The 19916-nt window shown below is 36.6% G+C and overlaps 2 protein-coding genes and 1 non-coding gene across 4 annotated transcripts in view; 2 read left to right on the top strand and 1 right to left on the bottom strand.

Moving 5' to 3' along the window:
• Positions 1-982: 982 nt before the first annotated feature.
• On the top strand, positions 983-10997 carry LOC107098798 (splicing factor U2AF 35 kDa subunit). Its single transcript, XM_015396647.1, has 8 exons — positions 983-1083; positions 3387-3474; positions 3772-3838; positions 6086-6135; positions 6501-6599; positions 6924-7057; positions 10530-10622; positions 10701-10997. The coding sequence occupies exons 1-8, from the start codon at positions 1040-1042 to the stop codon at positions 10807-10809; spliced, it is 684 nt and encodes a 227-aa protein (XP_015252133.1). The 5' UTR covers positions 983-1039; the 3' UTR covers positions 10810-10997.
• A 2489-nt stretch (positions 10998-13486) lies between these two features.
• trnae-uuc lies at positions 13487-13558 on the bottom strand. The gene has a single exon. It is a non-coding gene; the product is annotated as a tRNA-Glu (tRNA).
• A 797-nt stretch (positions 13559-14355) lies between these two features.
• LOC107098785 (cystathionine beta-synthase-like) overlaps positions 14356-19916 on the top strand; it is a 10479-nt gene continuing 4918 nt past the window's right edge. Inside the window, exons 1-5 of one of the 2 annotated variants that reach the window (XM_015396632.1) lie at positions 14356-14512; positions 17168-17456; positions 17581-17687; positions 17855-17989; positions 18096-18175. In XM_015396632.1, coding sequence (XP_015252118.1) covers positions 17176-17456; positions 17581-17687; positions 17855-17989; positions 18096-18175 — 603 coding nt within the window. In that variant the 5' untranslated portion in view covers positions 14356-14512; positions 17168-17175. The remainder of the gene's footprint in view (positions 14513-17167; positions 17457-17580; positions 17688-17854; positions 17990-18095; positions 18176-19916) is intronic. The other variant, XM_015396633.1, reaches the window with a different exon arrangement.

The following is a 19916-nucleotide window of genomic DNA, read 5'->3' as shown; positions in this document are numbered from 1 at the left end:
ATCTCATTTTAATCACATGGAAGCTGTGTCAGAGATAATATTACAATAATCTCTTACATGTCACAACCCCTTAAAAGAACAAAACGAATTCTAAAATTAACTTTCAGTTATATTACATATATTTATTCAGATTAAAAACTGTTTAAACTAAAGTCAAACTGGATGAGATATATGCAAATGTATATATTTTGCAAATAAATATTAATATGATAAAAACAAAGTTTTATATTAATATATTATACAAATATTTTTTTTTAAATATTATATATTTATAAAGTATATTATTAATATAAAATATCTTTTTGATAATGAGTGTTATCAAATGAGTATTAAATCCTTATTTTTAAAGAGAAGACGGTGGTTGAAGGGAGGAAAGATGGATATTTGGTAAGACAAAATGGAATATATTTAAATATACATGTGAGAAATACATAGATTAATTCAATGTAAATCGAGATATAAAAAGTAAAGAGGGAAAGGTTAGGGAAGTTATATTGAAAGCAGCAAAAACAACATTTCCTATAAGGAAAGGTAAGAACAAAAAGAAAGCGGTACCTTGGTGGACACAAGAGTGCAGTGAAGCAATAAGGAAAAGATATCGAGCTTTTAGAAGATTGAAAAGAACAGATAATTTTTAAAACGAGTAGTGACAAGACATGCTGGTTTAAATAAAAATTTACATTTTATAGGTAAATATCCAATCGGTAGCTCTGAGTGTGGTAGGGATATGGAAACAGTAAAACATGTAATAATTAATTGTGAAAATATACAGTAAGTAGAGAGAAGCTAAAACAAGAAATTAAGAAATGTGATATACAGACATTAAAACTTAACAAAATATTAGTTAAACATAAAATAACTAACCAGTTATATATATATTTTTAAAGGAAACCGGATTATTTAAAATCTTTTTCATTAAAGGGAGATACTCTAGTCCACACTCCAGAACAGCAGGTGGCGATAATACATCTTAAAGTTAGACGTCACCCGCCAGCAAAACAAGAACGAAGAAGAAGAAAACGTCTCGGACGGGGCGAAAATGGCGGAGTATCTGGCATCCATCTTCGGTACAGAAAAAGACAAGTACGTTTTATTTGATATTTGTATATGTCGACAGTTTCAATGCAACTTTAATGTAAAGTTTGTTTGAAGTAGCATTGGTATTTATCACTTGGAGCTTAATTAGACTCTGCATTCTTTCTAAAACTCCTGTAGGAGGTATAGTTAGCCAGGGGAAGCTAACAGGCAGCTACCGCATTGAATGAAACTCATGAAGTTTCAAAGTTAAGCTAATGTAGGCTATTAGTTTTGGCAAATTCTTATAGAACTAATACGATTTTATATTTTTTTCCACCCGCTTTCATTGTATATCGATCCCTAAATTAAGCCCTTTGCAATGTTAGTCTAAAACCCGGGTTATTCCTTAGCTAGCTAGGCTAATTAGCTAGGTAGCTAGCTTGCTAGATGGCTGTGTTGTTCTGGTTTTCCAAAAAGGAACAGTAAATATTAAATGCTGCCTTTACTTCTTTCATTCATTCTGTTCTTTTCATTTATTGAGTTGAAAAATATTTATTGTGGTTCATGGTCACAGTTCATTCAAAGTCGTCCATGTTTAGAGACACTGTTTAGCCACTTAGCATGTCTAGGTATTTATATAACAGTGGGGAAAGAAGGCAGTGTCTTGTCTTTCAAAACACAAATGTCAGTTGCAGGCAATTATATATAACCTTCTTTATGGTGTTTTTATTTGTTTGCAACTATAAGTATAATTCATTTCAAGTTATACGTCGTTATGTTTTTATTTTGTTTTGGTTTTTTTACTATTTTCTATATAATATATTAAAGTATTATGTGAATGTGTCTAAAATGTAGTTTAGTTATGATAAATTTTATTTTTTTTGTCATGGAGTATTTATTAATGATGGAGGTGGGTGGTTCTTATCAACTGAAATCTAAAATATTATTCCTTCATTCATGAATAATAGGAACAAACTTTAGCACATAACACTCACTAAACAAGTTTTATATGCCGCTCACCTTTTAGCTACAAATGTATAGCACACATTAGACAGTAAATTATGTGCCGAGCCTAAGTTAGATACTGACAAGAGGGAAGAGTAGAGAAAGGAGACAGATAAAGTTTCTTTGTTCAATTAATTATCTAAAAATGTTTTCATATTGCTTGTATTTTTTTTTTTATCAGATTATGTTTTGTACACTACAAGAAATGAAAATATAAATGAGCCATTTTTATATTTAAAATAGTGTAAATAGTTTAAACTTAAACTATTTAAAATAGGTGATTTTTTTTCCCCATGAATTGAGGAGGTAAGCGAGACATTTTACAAATGGAACAAGACAATTTACATTTAAAATAAGAAAAAATTAGTTCATTATCTTATTTGTAGTAAATATTATTCAATTATCTTATTTTAAGAGTAAAAATACAAATTCCATTGGCAAGCCATCTTATTTGCAAACTCAAATTCAGGGAAACTAAACTTAAGTTAACAGTTTTTAACTTATTTGCACATCGTTTTTACAGTCTAATGTATCACACTGACAGCCATGGATTACTTTCAGATCCCGGCTGAAAGTTTTCCTTGCAGCAAAAAATTTAGGCTACGATAAACCAAATATACATGTGCAGAGGGAATGGAAGGAAGATGTTTTATGTTCCAGAGATTAACATGTTTGGGTGTGAAGGTGAAGCTGATTAGCAAGGCAGAGGAAGACCTAACAATAAGTATCAGGGCGGCGGTATCATGTTGTAGGTCTTTAGCTGCAGTAGATAACAGTGAGTTTTACATCTCAAGATGTTAGCCTTGAAGTTTTAAGCTTGCTTACAAAATTGTGTAAGGTTCATAACTTTAAAACCGAATTGGTTTTAAAGCTTTAAAAGCTTCTGGAAACAATAAAGCTCAGATTGGGGCAAAGCTTCTCTTTTTTTGGTGTATGTATGAAATTCCACTTTTAACTGTAAAGAATTTTGTTAATTTACTTCTTACCTTACACTTATAGTTTTTTATTCTGCTTTATACATTTTCAGTGTTCTTTTTTAATTGATCCATTCCTTTACTCTTGGTTGTGATGTTTAAATGTAACCTGTTAATCATATTAAATATAGAAAGGGATCATAAATGCTCCACTTCCTCATTGCAGTGCTATCAGAGCTGTTACATTTAGATAATGACACAATATTAGCAAATGCTTTTAACTTGAATCCCTTGATTGTTGTTGGGACCAAAATAAAAGATCAAACAGGATTGGATGGGAACATAGCAGACCTTAACAGATTTGTTTACATGAGCAATGACTATATTTCTGTATATTACAGCTTAATACTTTAGTAAAGTCTTTCTTGATGGGGTTAAACTCTCTTTCAGGGTAAATTGTTCCTTTTATTTCAAAATCGGAGCCTGCAGACATGGAGACCGTTGCTCAAGATTGCACAACAAACCAACCTTCAGCCAGGTGAGTTTTATAACCCTACAAATTATTTTATAACACCCTAAATATTATTCATTCAAAAAAGTTCTGGGCTGTAATGAAAACATTATCAACCTTTTGGCTCAGACGATCACTTCCAAACATACCAGATGTGTGGTCTCTCGGGTTATGGCTCTATTTGACTTGAGTTCTAGTGAAGTTCATATCTTTTTTTGGGGGGTGGGGTATTTTATCCATCCAGATTTAAAGGTTGTTTAATTTTAAAACACGATTATTTAACCAGTTTCACCAGATATTTATTTATTTTTTATTTTCTTGCAGACCATCTTGATCCAGAACATCTACCGCAACCCTCAGAACAGCGCTCAGACTGCAGACGCCTCTCGCTGTAAGCCAAACAGGTTTTTCCTCAATTCTTCTGAGGTTCTTCCTTATTCCTGTTAGCTGGCTTTAGCCCCTAACCAAAAGCTCAGTCCTCATTCAGCTAAATTAGACATGTATCTGGCAGGAAAACTTTGCGTGACTCACAGCGATATGATATAAAAGCAAACAGCACTTCCAGGTAGTGCTGATTAGTGTACTTAGAAGCAGGAGGTGGGGCTGTCTGTAGTAAACATGAGGAGCTTAGTTAAGAGGTGTCAGGCCTCATACAGGTAGGTGTGTTAATTTTTAATATTTAAATGAAAAATCTACCAAAAAATGCAAAAATCAACATTAAGGTGAGTAGAAATAGTCAACAATAGCATTTAAAAATGTGTTTAAAGCTTAAAGGATACGTTATACGTTCAATTCCCTCCTATTTATTTTTTAGGCACTCAATTGAGTCGTAAAAGAGGAGGAAATGCTTCTTTTTTTTTGCCTTAAATCCTTATTATTATACCTCATCATATCCCCTTTTGGCCCCATTGTTAAGACCCTTCAAGACGCCTCATTGTTTTCCCGTCTTTTTAATGCAAATGTATCCTTCACGCCCCAAAACCGTACAGGGTAGGGATTCGCTAGCTCCACCAGGGCTAGGCATTTTGTATTTTTCTAGTCATTAAACATTTTTCCTGCCTATGCTGCATTCGTTATTGTTATAAGACCCTTCTTTAACCTGTCGCAAACATTAGAAGATAAACAGTGCTGAAGAACGCACTAGTAAATGGATAGCTCAATGCTAATGTTATTGGACCCCAATAAGGGCTTAATATCAACGCTCAAATTGAAAAAAGTGGTTTTCCATTTCATCTTTATCGTGAGTTTAACTCAGAAAAGTGCCAGTCGTTCTCATACATCGAAGGTATAGATCCATCAATAAGCTAAAGAAGACCAGAGGTTAAATAACTTCAAGGAGACACATTTTTTAGCCATTTAGTTTGCACGTCTCCAACTATTAGCTGTGACAGGTTAATATCTCATCCTTTAAGTCACCATGAAGCAGCTCTATGAGATCAAGATCTGGACTTTTATTTATATATTTTGGCAAAGTGAAAATTCTCCGTCTCTGTTTTACATTTCACTTATGTATACAGACAGTACAAAGTTTCCTAAAAAATATAAAATGTCAAATTAATAGTTAGATCTATGAGGGACGGCAGGCCAGGTCCCTGTGTAGCAAAGCATCCACAGATGATGACACTTCTGCCTCCATGCTTCAAGGTTTATTTCATTTATTACTTAAAAACATCCCAGTTAGGCTTTTCCTTCTGGTTCTTTACCTGTATTTTTATGTTTAAAATGTTAAGATAATCAAGGCAGATTTAAGACGACTAAAGTATCAACTTAAGGAAAAAAAACAAAACAAGATCGTCCTTTTAGATACAGCTTAATGTCTGAACCACTTAGCCGTCACTCGAAGCAGTTTTAGCAAAACATACCTAATAACATTCTTTTCCCTCCCCAGCTTCGTATTTGGTTGGATTTTTATCACAGAAGCTTATGTTTTGTATTTCAGACCATTTCCCTCTTGAACATTTACCTTCATAACCTTCAAAACTGCCCAGTCCGCTGATGGTTTACACTGTAAGTTCTATCTTTATCCACAGGACCCTCCAGCACCGACTGCACTCAATTCATTTTATTATACCTCCCCAAACTAAACTGCTACAGCGTACTGAGAAAAAAAAAACTACAGTTAGAGTTAGCCACACTGGCCTCATGCTGTTTTGCATGTCCTCTGGGCCTGTTTGTCATTCATTAGAGCCAACTTACAAATTTGGTCAGTGTGTCTTTGTCATGACACAGTTGTGCAAATAGTTCAGCTAAAAGGAAAAAAAAAAGGGTCAGAGTTTGGCTAAAGTCATTTTAAAGCTAAGCACCACAAACAAGCTGAAAATGGGAGGGATAAACGTTGTTTTGACTCTGCTTCTGAGAGAGTTAGATTCATTAAAGTATGTGAACATTCCTACAGTGTTTTTGAAAAGTATTCACACCCCCTGAGCTTTTAAACCGTTGATTGATCATTGCAACCACAAACTTTAGTCTCAGAGGTTTGGGATGCATTTATGTGATTGTGGTTGTATTGAAAAGTGGGGAAAAAAGGTCCAGGGGGTCTGATTGCTTGTTCAAGGCGCAGTATGTTTACCATTTGAAGACTCCTAACAGTTCTGTCCATCCAGCTCGTCCTTTACTGTCTGTTGTTGACGTTCTGCAGGTGCGGTGAGCGATGTGGAAATGCAGGAACATTACGACGAGTTCTTTGAGGTGAGCGACCGTTGGTGCTCGTTTCTCTCTGCTGACTCAGATGTTGCACCGTGTGACGTCACTGACCCTGTTATCTGCCTTATGTACGGTGTTGCAGCATTAAAAGAATGCAAAAAAGAGCAGCCAAAACGTCTCCTTTTTGGTGATTGGTGGTTAATTTAATGGGTTCTGGAGCCAGAATTGTGCAATACGTTTTATTTTCCTAGTAATGGAAATTTTTGGTATATGGTGACTCTAAGCTTTAAGACTTTTTGTTTGATTTTCAGATATATATGAATATTGCCAGATTGTTGTCTGATTTTTGATAAGCAATACTTTGTTGTATTAAAATATGAGCTAAATGTTGGTTGTTTTTTTCTGTGTAGGAGGTGTTCACGGAGATGGAGGAGAAATATGGAGAGGTGGAGGAGATGAATGTCTGTGATAACCTAGGTGATCATCTGGTTGGAAATGTCTATGTGAAGGTGAGTGAAATACAGCTAAATGCAAACATACAGATAAATTGTGCTACGGTTATTTATTATATGCTAATGTTTCCTGCTTTAGGTCAGGTAGGACAACCAAACGGATCTCTTAATGGCAAAAGTCAGAATAATTAGAGGAAAAAGTTAAGGGTGCTTCATTTATCGGTACTTTACACACAACTGAGAAATATTTAGTGACCTAATAATGAAATCTTTCTGTCAGCCAGATACATTCTCTGATTTATCAGGAAAAGTTTAGCTTTGAGGGTTTTTTGTTTTGTTTTTAATGGGTTTGACTTTTCCTTCCATCTCTATGGTGTGTAGTTTCGTCGTGAGGAGGATGCAGAGAAAGCCGTCATGGACCTGAATAACCGCTGGTTCAACGCTCAGCCCATCCACGCAGAACTCTCTCCAGTTACTGACTTCAGAGAAGCCTGCTGCCGCCAGTATGAGATGGGGTGAGTCCACAAAAATCATCATACAACTCACACATTTTTTTTTTATTAGAAAAAAAAAACCCACATCAGTTTGCACTGCAAAAAAAGACCTTAAATCTGTATTTACCCTCAATTTGAGCTGCTAATTTACATAATCTCTCAATGGAAAGAGTATATTTGCCCTTAAATGGCATGATTAGATGTTTTGCACTTAAAATAGGACAACCGAGATTTGTTATTGTTATTTAAAAGAAAATATTTCTCTGTTAACATTATCTTATCTGCTAAAATTCACAGAAAATCCACTTTTTATATTTCAGTTTTTGCAGTGCGGTTAGGATTTATTTCATTTTTAACTTATAACTGATCCCTTTTAACATATGTCACAGATGAGTATAGGCCGCTATGAAAATCTGGTCGTTAGATAACCTTGAGCATAAAAACAATCCTGGTATCACGCTATTATTAAAGCAATAAAATGAATTCTTTTAAAATGACTGAATTTAAACTGGAAAAAAGGGGGGAAAATGAAATTCTTGCAGAAGTTTGAGCTCATCAGCTAATTTTGTGTATGGTGTGTTTCCCTATGCGCCACAGCTGTTCTATAAATCATTAAAATGTAAATTTTTATTTTACTGAAGTTTCCATTTAGCTTATCTACAAAGATAAGGGGGGGGAAATAAGATAATAAAGCAATTCTAATAACCTAACAGGGTTTCTGTGCCATAACCCAGCTTGCTATCTGTGCGAGCTGCAAAAACTAAAATATGACTAATGTAATAGGATAGATGTAATTTACTTACCCTGCAATGCATATCAGCATGGTATTTATGGAGGCAAGGTAAGTTAATTAGTTTAGACATTATTGGTTATTTTAGGAAATAAAGGAATGAGGTGAAAAGTTAAAAGACAAAAAATCCACCATTATTAGACATACAGGGACATTTTAGCATCTTCTTAGATGAAAAGACAATAATGACTTCAAAGGTAGAACTTTTACTGATGATGTTTCCCATCAGGATTTAAAAAGGCTGAAGAGCCTTGAACACAAATGCTGCTCTCCCCACTTTGTTTAGTGGTCGAGGTTCACAAAATCCAGGTCAATAGGTTTTTCTATGCAGAGTGCAAAGACTCTCTGTGGAATCATTTTTAAGTTTTCAGTGTTATCCTACCTTTGAGGAAGTCGCAGCTCGCTGTGTGGAAGTTAATCAGAAATCTGAGCTAATGAGGGCAAACCAGAAAAAACACACATACGCTTTCAAAAATTACTACCTGCGCTTGTTTCTGTTTACCTGGTGTTCCCTTCTGTTACCCAGTGTTCTTTTCCATTACTTCAAGTTTGTTTTCGTATAAATTTAAAAACCAAATTACTTTCTGTGCTTATGTTTGGTTTATACTGCATCATAAAATGATCATAAAAGTAATTAGCTTGTGCTTTAGGTCTCTTTTAAATTGGTAAATATGCCTCTTGGCGGTTTAGAATATTCCTTTAGCCAAAGATAATTTGAGGATATATTCAGCTGTTCCCTCAAAATAAAATCCTTTTTTAGGGGTAAACAATGAACTTAGATGGTATGTTCTGTGGATGTCTCACGAGTTTTGCAAACGGGACTGAAAGGCTTCATAAAAAAGCATAACAGAATAAAATCACCTGATATTGACCAGTGCCCATTTTGAATAGTTAGATATTACTAGATTTGGTGTAAATTATAGTCTTATTATAAATAAAGGCAGACTATAATCAAATGCAGACTAAGTGGTTAAACGACACTAGGCTGGGTGTTTTTGTGTGTTTATTTTTTATAGAGGAGAAATGCATCTTTACAAAATAATCTACTGAGAATGAAACTATTAATACCTGTTAAATGTTCTGTTTTTATTAGAAACACTATGTTTCCTTTTCTAAGATAATCGGGGGGCTAATAAAGTCAAAGGTTACATACTTATTTACTTACTTATTAAAATTTATACTGCAGTTGATTAAAATCGGTCTTTTCTGCATTTCTTCAAAGTGGGCCCAGAATAAAGCCTTGAGGAACCCCACATGTATCGGCTTTGTTGAACGCAGCACTGAAATAATTCCAACAGTTCCAGTGGCTCTAATTAGGGCTGAAACTATTAACTGGATTGGAGTTTAGAGAGTCTAAAACACAACGAAAGAAGTTTTAAAAACATATGTAAACATTTTGCATTTAAGATTAAAAAAATAATACATTTTGTCTAATATTCTCTATCCAGAACTCCTCCGTTGGAAAAGTTTTAGCTTCACTTGGTTTAATTCAGTAAAAAAAAAAAAATCTTCTTTAAGAAACAGTCCGAGTATTAATCAAAAAAATAATCAATAGATGAATTGATTAGCAAAATAATCATTAGTTGCAGCGTTCAGTTGTTTTAGATGAAATCTATGAACAAAATGAGCCAGATAGTTGCACAGGGCTGTGGAAAGGGTTAAATAGTTTTTGGACCACTGCTTGTAGCGTTTGGCCTTCACTGTCTGGACCGGACCTTGGAGAACAATGTTGTTACTCATTATAAATCTGCTCTTTGTTTTCATTTCTAAGGCCATAAATCTTTAATGCTCTGATAGCCTTTACCCTGGAACAAGCCTCTATGAATCGACATGTACTTACCTCTGTCAGCATGCAGGAACAAGTGTTTATTACCAGCTTTGATTAGACACTGTGAGGATATTAATCAGCAAGCTACAGAACCCACTTTTTTATTTGTTTCCTGTTTTTTTTTTTACTAAATACAAAACTATGAGGATATAAGAGAAACAAAGCAAACATATTCCTTTTTTTCCATGAGCAAAAATGGAAACGAAAGGAGAAAAAACTCTTATAGTATTTTTCACCTTTTCAAACATCTTAAAGAAAAACCTGCTGTTTTATTAATGAATATAACCTCAATCCTGACCAGACAAATTGCCAAAATACCATTTTATCCCATATCTTCTCTTCTATAAACTCATTTGTCTTCATCCCGATTTTTTTCCTGATATAATTTTTGTGGGGAAAGTAGGCGATCTGGTATGTGTAGAAAAAAGGGGTTTCTGTGTTGGTTCAGGCTTTGACAAAGCTTCACTGTTTTCTGCTTATCTGAGGTTGAATTACTTGTTGGCCTGCGTTGCTGCTTTTAAATCTGAGAAGCACTGAAACCTTGCATGACTTTACCAGAGTATATAGAGATCTGACAAGGCAGAAGACGATCCGTTCAACTCTGAGAGCATGCAAAGAGTCATAAAGTTAAAACTGTCCCAGCTGCAGTGCGTTTGTGTAAATGATCACATTTTATTCAGAACCAAGATAAGCTTTGTGTCCTTCGGTGTTTTTCCGTTTGATTCTGGCTTGTTTGTCTGCAAATCGCTGCAGGAGATAAAACTTGAGGCTTTTTCTGTTGGCATGTGTAACTAGGAGGGAGCGTTTTATGGTAGAGCTCCATCTGAAACCAGACCAGGAATTTAAACCCTTTCATGTCCCTGACTTTCCCACAGGGAATGCACCAGAGGAGGCTTCTGCAACTTCATGCATCTGAAACCCATATCACGGGAACTTCGTAGGGAGCTCTATGGCCGCCGCAGGAAAAAGTAATGAACCCTCAGGGGAGAGAAATGTTGTAGGGAGAGTGTTTAAAGGTTCTAAATGAGCTGTTTGTTTTCCAACAGGCACCGCTCTCGTTCCCGCTCCCGAGAACGACGCTCCCGCTCCAAGGATCGACGACGGGACCGCGAGAAGCGGAAGTCGAGGGACCGGGAGCGTTCTGGGAGGTTCTGAAAGAAGCCGGCACTGATGCATTGAATCCCTCCTTCCTACCCTCAGCAGTGATGATGTTGTTTTCTTTTTTTTCCCTTTTTTCTTTTGGTAAATTGTTGAAATTGTTATTTTCTTTTATTCGCTTTTTTTAAAAAGACAAGCTTGTGTCGCTTTCTCAATAAAACAGATTTGTAACTGCACCGCCAGAATATGATGACATGGACCTTTTTTCTTTATACATGAAGTCTGAAAAAGTGACGCCATTTTTTATGCATAATGTCCCGTATAAAGGTAATGCTGCAGATTCCTGTTTCACATCTGAAACTGAGTCTTTGTTCTTAGAAGTCATTCAAACCAGATCAAATGAAATAATCTGTGTGTGATCTGCTGTAATCCAGGATATAGATGCTGGAATTAAATCAAATGTCCTGCCACTAAAAATCAGGACACCACTTGCTCTTTAAATGTTCTGATCACTAGCGAGGCTAACCATAACTAGAAAAATAAATATTATTGTGGGTTAAGTCATAATGAGAGCTTGGGGACTGCTTCATGTTAGTCTGTCACAGAATATCAACAAGCACAGCTGGTTTAAGCAGCTTTTCAGGTGTGGACAGTAGAAACAAATAGAGCAGGGGAAAACATTTTTATAATTTATTCCCAGTGTATTTTGTCTGAATTCTATAAATTTTTCCGTCTTTCTCCATCATGCATTCGCTTCCTTCTCTTATTGATGTTTTTTCCTTTCCTTCCTCTCACCTCCATGTCTTTCATATTTCTTTATTTAACTGTTTCCTTCTGTGATTTATTTTCTTCTTCATTTCTGTGCCTTTCCTCCTTACCTTCCTCATGTCCTATCTCTTGTTCCTAGTGTCTCTATGGAGTAAATTTTGCTCCATTTTATTGCAAGCAAAGAACACGGTTTGTGGGGAAATTGAAAAAGCAGCTAATTTTGTCCAAAAAAAAATTTTTTTTCAAAATATATCTTTTCTAATTTCTTTCTTTTTAAAAAAAAAAAAAAAAAAAGAATATTCAGATTAATTTGTAGGAATTTCATTCTTTTTTAAAAAGCTTTTTGTAGATCACATTTGCTTCACTTCTGGGGAAAGGCTTTTCGTCTGAAATGAGACTCGTTCCTTTTGTTCAACGCTGACGTTAGCAACAACATTGTTAGACTTGGATAAACTTTGTCATTTTGATGAGGATGACATTGTAGCTCAAATAAATGTTAAGATATATCAGTGCAAAGAGGAAAAAAAAACTTAAACAAAAATGTGCAGAACGATGAATGTTAGTGCATTGTAGTAATATATTGGTCAATGTGTGCATCAAGATGGAGCATCTGTAACGGGTCTAAAGTGAAGAGGATGTGATCTGTGAAAAGCAATTTGTAACTTAATCTAAAGAAACCAAAATTATTAAGAACGCTTTTGAAAATATTTAATCTAAAATCATTTTAAAAAATTGACAAATACATTTTGAAAAAAAAAAATAATTGGAAATCATTTAAGAAAATTGTGAAGTTAACATCCAAAAGCCATTTTTAAAAGAATATGTATTTCAAATTTTAATTTCCGGATTCCATTTTTATAATTTAATGTTACACATTTCCATTTATAAAACTTGATTTTTGCTTGCATAAAAAAGTATACCTCCTGAGCTCAGGTCTTCTCCATTTTTTTTATTGCATTTTCTTTGCTTACCTGCCTGTGTGTCCCACATCCTTTCCCTTCATTCCCTCTGGATCCTTTTTCTTCACTATTAGGCTCCTGTCTTCTATCTATTGTTGAAATTTTGCCGTTAACAGAGAGCAGGGTGTTACAGGACCAAAGCCTGCCCAAAAATAAATATTTGCTTTTGAAATGGAGCTAAAGGAAATATTCAGCTAAAATAGTTCAGTGAAGAACAAACCTTTAATTACAGACCTGGTAGGTTTTGGAAAGGGTCATATTTTATAGTTTTGGTTAAAACCTCCCCACAATATTACCTGTTTATTTAATTAAAAGCAGTACCAATGTCAGCCACAAGTGTACACAACCTGACCATCAAGGAAAATAGATTGTTTTAAAAGTTATTCAGGAGTTTAAAGATCACAGAATGAATTTGTGATAAAAAAAAAATAAATAAAAACAAGCCAGACAAAAAGCACCTTAATAGGGACTACCAACTGTCATGTGACATAAATGTCTTACCTGGGATGCTGGACAACCTTTTAACTTCTCTTTAATGTCAATTACTGAGGCGGGGTGTCTGAATCACTTGAGGGAGGTGTTGTAGAGATATGGGGGGGATTTACCATTATGCAAAACTAGGCAGTTGCCTAGGGCCCCAAGTTCCAGGGGGCCCCATAAAACTGTGTTTACATGTATGGTTAATACAACTATTCCTTTTTTGTGCACAATAATTATGTTTTTGATAAAAATCCTTTGGCTAAAATGCCATCAGAACGCTGATAAATAGAGAGGAAAAAGGGGCAAGGAGAGAGGGACAAAACCTAGAACAGATAATGGATGTCTATTCTATTAACATTTCTCTATCTGCAGAATGGGTCTGTTTTATGTTTTGTCTTCTTATTTCAGAAGGGCCCCCTCCCTGTCTTTGCCTAGGGCCCCAAATTTCCTAAATCCGCCCCTGGTAGAGATTGACGACCACAGGCAGGAATGATTTCCTGTGACGCATCTGGGTAAAAGAACAAACGTTCCCATACCGGGAGTCGAACCCGGGCCGCCTGGGTGAAAACCAGGAATCCTAACCGCTAGACCATATGGGAAGCGCAATCATTGAACACCGTCTTCAATCAGAATTGACCAGAATTCCGACATTTTTCCTCATAATTCTGATTTCAATATCTCTATTCTTAATTTTTTTCTCAGAATTCTGACTTTTTTTCTCGCATTTCTGACTTTATCTACAAATTTTGGATCTTAATGTAGATGGGCACCACGAAGGAAGAGATGTGGGAGCACTCAGCTTCACTGAGAAAGATGAATTAGGCAACTTTTTACGTGCCAAAGTGGTCCCCGGTGATGCTATTTCATTAATAGAAGGGCAGGAGGTGATTAAAACAAGAGAGCTAGGTTATTTTCTAAAACAGAAATGACTGCAGCTTGATGCTAACATGTTTGTTAGCTGGCAGCATTCAGTCTGAATTCTGAAATTAAAGTCAGAATTCTGACTTTTTTTTTTATACTATACTGAAATAAAATGTAAAAATCAGTTAAGTCTTTTTTTTTATTCAATGGCCCTTATCCTCTTCCGTATTATATCCTTAACTGTGGAGAAGGACAAAACCTGTAAAGTAAATCCAAATTTACATCATCTTTTTATTTTTGTCAACTCAACATTCTGATAGCAAAGGTAAAGCTCGTGAGAAGCCATCAAGATGTCACACTCAACCACGTACAAACGATGCGTGTTTGGTAAGTGAAAGGTAAACAGGTGTTGCGGGAAAAAAAGCCACCCTGTTTTTCCCAAACCCCGTATCGGAGAAATCTCCTCGCTGATTGGTCGGCGCCGTCCAAACAGACGCCCACGCGGCAGCCAATCAGATCGCGGCTTTACTCGCGTCCTCTCCGTTTTTCACACGTGCGCAATCCGTTCCTAAACCGCTGTACCTCCCGGAAGCTCCTCATTCCGCTGCTTGGGGTCCTGAGCTCACATCTCGTCCTGAAGCAAATTTTTTATTCTCCTCCAGAACTGTTTCTGGCTGCCTTTAATCCTCCAGGTGAGTGAAAGCGGAGGGATACAGAGAACTAAGACTGGGGAGGATGGAAGAGACGTGGTTTGTGGGCATTGGCTCTGTGGGAAGGGGCTCTGAAGGACGGTGAGATGATGCAATATCCCTGCATAGTGCAGGCTTTCTGCTTGGGATGCTATCAGTTCAATTAACTATCAACTATCATTTAATGATTCGTTCAGTTTGTTAATCTTTTAAGCTTAAAATATAATTTTATTTCAGAAAAAAAGGTATATAAACCAAAAAAATGTTCTTTTGATTTTTTTGTTCAATTCACATTTTTTGTTATTCCTATATTTTGATTGCGTATTAATTGATTATGCTCTCCAGGAAATTCAGATGTATATGCTCATGAATATATCTCTTCATTTTGATATATATATATATATATATATATATATATATATATATATATATATATATGTTTTGTTTTGTTTTTAAGGCAGCATTCCTGATGTCTAGATATAAACTATGCTTCTTTATGTCTGCTCCAACAGCTGAATTTCATTAATTCATATTAAAGAAAATAATCATACTTAAAAAAATTTAAGAAAATGACAAAAGGCTGTTTAAATCTTTAAAAATAAGGAAAACTTTTCCCTTCAAAATATGTATTTCTGAGCTAGATTTATTTTTTTAAAGTAACTTAATGTCCAAATTAATTCATTTATATTCCACCAATCAGCTTCTGGTTAAGTTCTCGGGCTTTCACAAGGCAATTGTTTAAAAGTTGCAACATCAAACTGTCTTTTTAACATTTGCCAGAGTGACCTTAGTTGACTCTTAATTGTGAAGCAGCATTGCCCCTCCCCCACTTGTTGCTGCAAGCTTCCGATCAGATGGACGGAGACATGGTTTTCACCCATGTCTAAAAAGGATATACTGGTGTAAAGAAATATTGCTGCTCCTGATTAAAAAATGCACAGTCATGGTGATTAAAAAAAACACCTAAAGAAGCTCCACCCATTATGAAAAAAAAAAAAACTGTTTTACAAAGATAAATAGATGTAGATTTTAAGTCATCCATCAAAAACAGAATAGTAAAAAAAAAAATCTTATGATTGCATCCTTTATTCATCATTTTTACCTTTTTTAAAATGAAGTTCCAGTTTCTAATCTTTAAAAGTACAATAAATGGGATAAATTCTTTTAATATGGCTGCAATAAATAATTAGATAGAGCTTGTTACTGTACAGAGAGAAAGAACAACTATCATTTTATTAAGTTAAACAAAAAGGTTTAAAAATATAAACATTTTGACCTTTTTAATTGAAAGTAAAAAGTTTTTTTTTATTAAATAATGTAAAATGTAACCATCTTTCTTCACCTTACCTAACACATGAATCAGAAGATCCGGCCAAAGGTGATTTTTCAATATTAATCAGATTAAATCCCATCTGGTGAGGGATTTCTCATTAGATTGGGTTTAATGTGGTGATCCTTTGTTGGGGGGTGAATGGGTCTCTCTGTGGGTAATCCTGGCTCTGTTCCCTCACCCCGCTCCCGGTCACAGTGGGGTGGGGGGGATCGAGTTACCTTGTTGAACCCTGTCAAGCCAACCACATACCACACGCTGCTCGCCACATTTACACCAGCAGTTGTAGATCTTGTCACTTTAATTAGCAGCAGCGAGCGTGAAAATGGAGTCGGCACATGTGTGCTTTGGGGGGGGGGTTTAAATGCATCAGAAAAAAGTGGATGGAAAAAAAGGTTTATGTTTGTCCTTTTTCCTGGTTGTTTAAACCCTCGGGGGCCCTCGGCCATGACGTCTGGCCCCTGATGTTTGTCCTGTGTTAGAGACGGCTCATCTGCTGCTGTTTTAGCTGGGGGTCCAAGGCAGCCGTATCCATGTGGGCCCCTGATGAATCTTTGCTCTGTTGGTTTGACGACGAGCCCTTCTTTGAAAAAAAAAGAACATGCGTATCTTCTATGTATGTGTGAGGTAGATATGAAACATTGGAGATATCAGCATTTAGCTGATAACCAGTGATCAGTGGTGTAGCTTTAATGACGACTCGTCTCCAGGTTAAGGTTTATTTGGAAATATGGAATAATTCCTTGGATTATTTCTTTTTTTTCTTGTTAATAACTAACAACTCTTCCCTTTTGTTCTGTGTAACAGCTGATGCAATATTAGCTGGCGCCAGATCAGTCAGCCTTCCCTCTTCTTTCTTAGTCTCGGTTCTGTTTTTAAGTGTAGATCAAAGCAGACGGCTACTGGTACCAACTTTCGTGACGCTTTTAGAGGATGTGTGAAGGTGTTTATAGTTTCAAAGGGGCCAAAGCAGGATCCTGCTTGTTTTTCTCTGCTGATATGACTCAGCATTAGGATGAGGAAGTTGTGTAATGTTTGTATTCGGAGGTATGGACACATTAATGGCATTTATATTCAAATTCCTGTTATTTGATGTCGATACGCTTTTAAAAAGCTAAATTAAAACACCAGAAAATTATGTTTTTGTTTTTTTTTCCCCATTCCTACTTATATGTTCTATTCAAGCCATTGAGTCCCAAAGATTTGAAACTTTTTGCTCTGGATGCCTTTTTTTGACACAACAAAACTCCATAGAGGTTTTATTTTCCTTTATCTGTTTATATAAAGCGTTGAACCGTTACATAATCCTGCTTCCTGTTTTTGTTCAGCCTAAGCCATGCCGTCTCTCCCTTCGCCCAAAGAGGCCTCCGTCAAAGTGTGCCCTCACTCCACCAAGCTGCACGCCCACACCAACGGAGGCGGCGGCAAGCTCCGCGACGGCTCCTGTCCGGTCAACGGGAGCGCGCCGGAGGACCTCGACGACTCCAGCAGGACCATTCAGATTAAAACGAAAAACCCGGCTGTGGACAGGAAGTGGATCCGGCCAGACCTCCCAAGCCGCTGCACGTGGAGTCTGGAGGCCTCTAAGGCCGACTCCCCCCACGCACACGTTTCAAAGTGAGAGCCGCTCTTCTTTTACTTGAACTTTACGCCAGTGGTGACTCGCTCTGAGGCAAGCCGGCACATGAACCCAAATCAGAAAAGGTTGTTGATTTTTCCATTCTGCTTCCCCCTCCATCAGGGCCGCCTCTCCTACAATCCTTCCCAACATCCTACACAGGATTGGCGACACTCCTATGGTGCGACTCAACAAGATCCCCAAAGCCTTTGGCATCAAAGGCGAAATACGTGAGTTATTTCCCATGCAAGCCAAGACACATCTGCTGAACAGGTGAAACCTGTCGCTTTGGGATACAGTGAGGAGTGTGTAGACGTGGGAGGGTGTGTTTGATGTATAGCTAAGTTCTTTAAAGGACAAAAGATGATCTAGGTTTGATTGAATGTTTTTTATTTAGTGGCCAAGTGTGAGTTCTTCAACGCCGGAGGCAGTGTGAAGGACAGGATCAGTCTGCGGATGATAGAAGATGCAGAGAAAGCTGGAGACCTCAAGCCTGGGGATACGATAATAGAGCCCACCTCAGGAAACACGGGTAATTTCAATGCATGTGCTGCCAGGAAACGCTTTTGTGTAGCTATGACTGGAATGTAGAATGGTTTAGAAAAGCCGTGCTGTAAAAACTCCTCACATGTCCTCAGGTATTGGATTGGCTCTGGCTGCTGCTGTTAAAGGGTACCGTTGCATCATCGTCATGCCTGAGAAAATGAGCATGGAGAAGGTGAGTTCTGTTGGGCCGGGTCAGGTACCTGCAGGTTGAAGTTTTGTAAACCAAAGATTGCAATTATTATTATTATTATATTTTTCTTTTGTTATGACTTTGGAATGTTTTCCCAGTTCTTGATTGTTTAGAAAAAATACGGGAAAAATGTACATTTGATCTTGTGTTTTACCAGAAGTTGTACGTTCCAAAAAAAAGTTAAAAATCAATCCACTGGACTTTGTTTTCCAGGTTTGAAGACGTTTCGTGTCCCATCTAGGGAACTTTCTCAGTTCAAAATGTCTGGATTAGCGTTAAGTTCCAAGCTTTATAAAGTAGCCCAACTAAGCCTTATTATGGCTTAGAAAAAAATTGAAATTGAAGCAAAGAAACAGGGCCACCCCTTAGTCATAGGGAGCGCTTGAGGTTGTTGTTGGCCTGCAGTACCCCCCAATACTGGCCCATGCCTTTGAAAAGGGATTCTTTAGGGTCATTGTTGGCATGGCGGACCAGGCGGGATGTTTTGGTCCCCTGCATTACGATGAGGGTTGAAGTTTGTCCTAGAAGTTGTAATTCCTTTCACCTTCATGTCTTCTTTCATCCTTATGTTTCTATTTATAATCCTTTTTTTATTACCAATTTCTTTTTTGCATGATTCCTTTCCAGTTTTTTTCTTTCCTCTCCTTCCCTGTTTTTGTATTTTGTTGCTTTCTTTCTCCCCTTTTCCATACTTCATTCACTCCCTTACCTCGTTGCTTTTTGTCCTTCTGTTTCCTTGAACTTTGCCATTTTGTACAAACAGAGTGTATACAAAACAAAATTTCGTTCAGTACAGCTCTCAAAACACTTCCATTTCTTAAAGTGCAACAGTGATAAAATGTAAACATGGGGATCAGATTTAAACATAACACTGAAAACTTAAAAATCATATCTCAAATATTTGGCGCTTTTTTAAAAATTCCTTTTTTTTCAACATTCCGCGGTCTAATGGTGGAGGGGAAGAAGCTTGTTGTCTGGATTCCTTTCCAGTCCTCTTTATCCTCGCGTATCAATCTGTTGCAAATAGAAGCCATTGTAATCAATGCATCATTTCACACTGACTCTGTGGCACCGCATGATTGAGAGCCCTTCTCAAAGATGGGGATTTTTTAACAGTTGATAGAGCAAAATGTTTTAATTTCTAAAAAACAGGTAGAGTCAGACAGTAAAAGTAAAGCAGATCATTTCAAAATGAGGAGACACTCGGCTACAATGTAAACATAACCTCAGTAACGGTGACACGAGGTCACAAATAAGTTGGTCAAAGGGTCTCAGCAGTTATTTGACACCAGAAGCTCAGTCTGAAAGTGGAAAAATCTCCTAAATGTTGTATGACACCACCTGAAGGTTATAAGGATGGGATCTGATGGCTTCTGCTGCTGTCAGATACTATTCAGTACATTCAGTGTTTTATAGACTAACAGAAGGATTTTAAAGTCTATTCTGAGCTACATGTAGCCAGGGTAAGGACTTCAGAACCGGCCTGATGTGCTCTGCTTTAAGTTCTAGTGAACACGGAAAGCAGCGTTTTGGATCAGCTGTAGCTGTGGGATTGGCTTCTTAGTCAAACCTTTGAAGAGACTGTTGCAGTAATCAATTCTACTAAAAATAAATGTATGCAGTTTTCTAGATCCTGCTTGGACATTAGAGCAGAAATGGAGAATAATCTGTGTGATTAGGGGCTATGCTTCCTTTTTTACAGCATTCTGAACTTTATCTTTGT

The sequence above is a fragment of the Cyprinodon variegatus genome, unplaced genomic scaffold, assembly GCF_000732505.1.
Source record: "Cyprinodon variegatus isolate N-32 unplaced genomic scaffold, C_variegatus-1.0 Scaffold810, whole genome shotgun sequence".
Lineage (NCBI taxonomy): Eukaryota > Metazoa > Chordata > Actinopteri > Cyprinodontiformes > Cyprinodontidae > Cyprinodon > Cyprinodon variegatus.
The sequence above is the reverse complement of the archived record's forward strand: the minus strand, read 5'-3'. Positions and strand labels throughout refer to the sequence as shown.

Bases quoted from the DNA above. Each gene is read 5' to 3' on its own strand.
- LOC107098798 (XM_015396647.1), top strand. From the start codon at position 1,040: ATGGCGGAGTATCTGGCATCCATCTTCGGTACAGAAAAAGACAA. The intron at 1,084-3,386 runs GTACGTTTTATT...ACTCTCTTTCAG, and splicing joins TTCGGTACAGAAAAAGACAA to GGTAAATTGTTCCTTTTATT. The intron at 3,839-6,085 runs GTAAGCCAAACA...GACGTTCTGCAG, and splicing joins GACTGCAGACGCCTCTCGCT to GTGCGGTGAGCGATGTGGAA.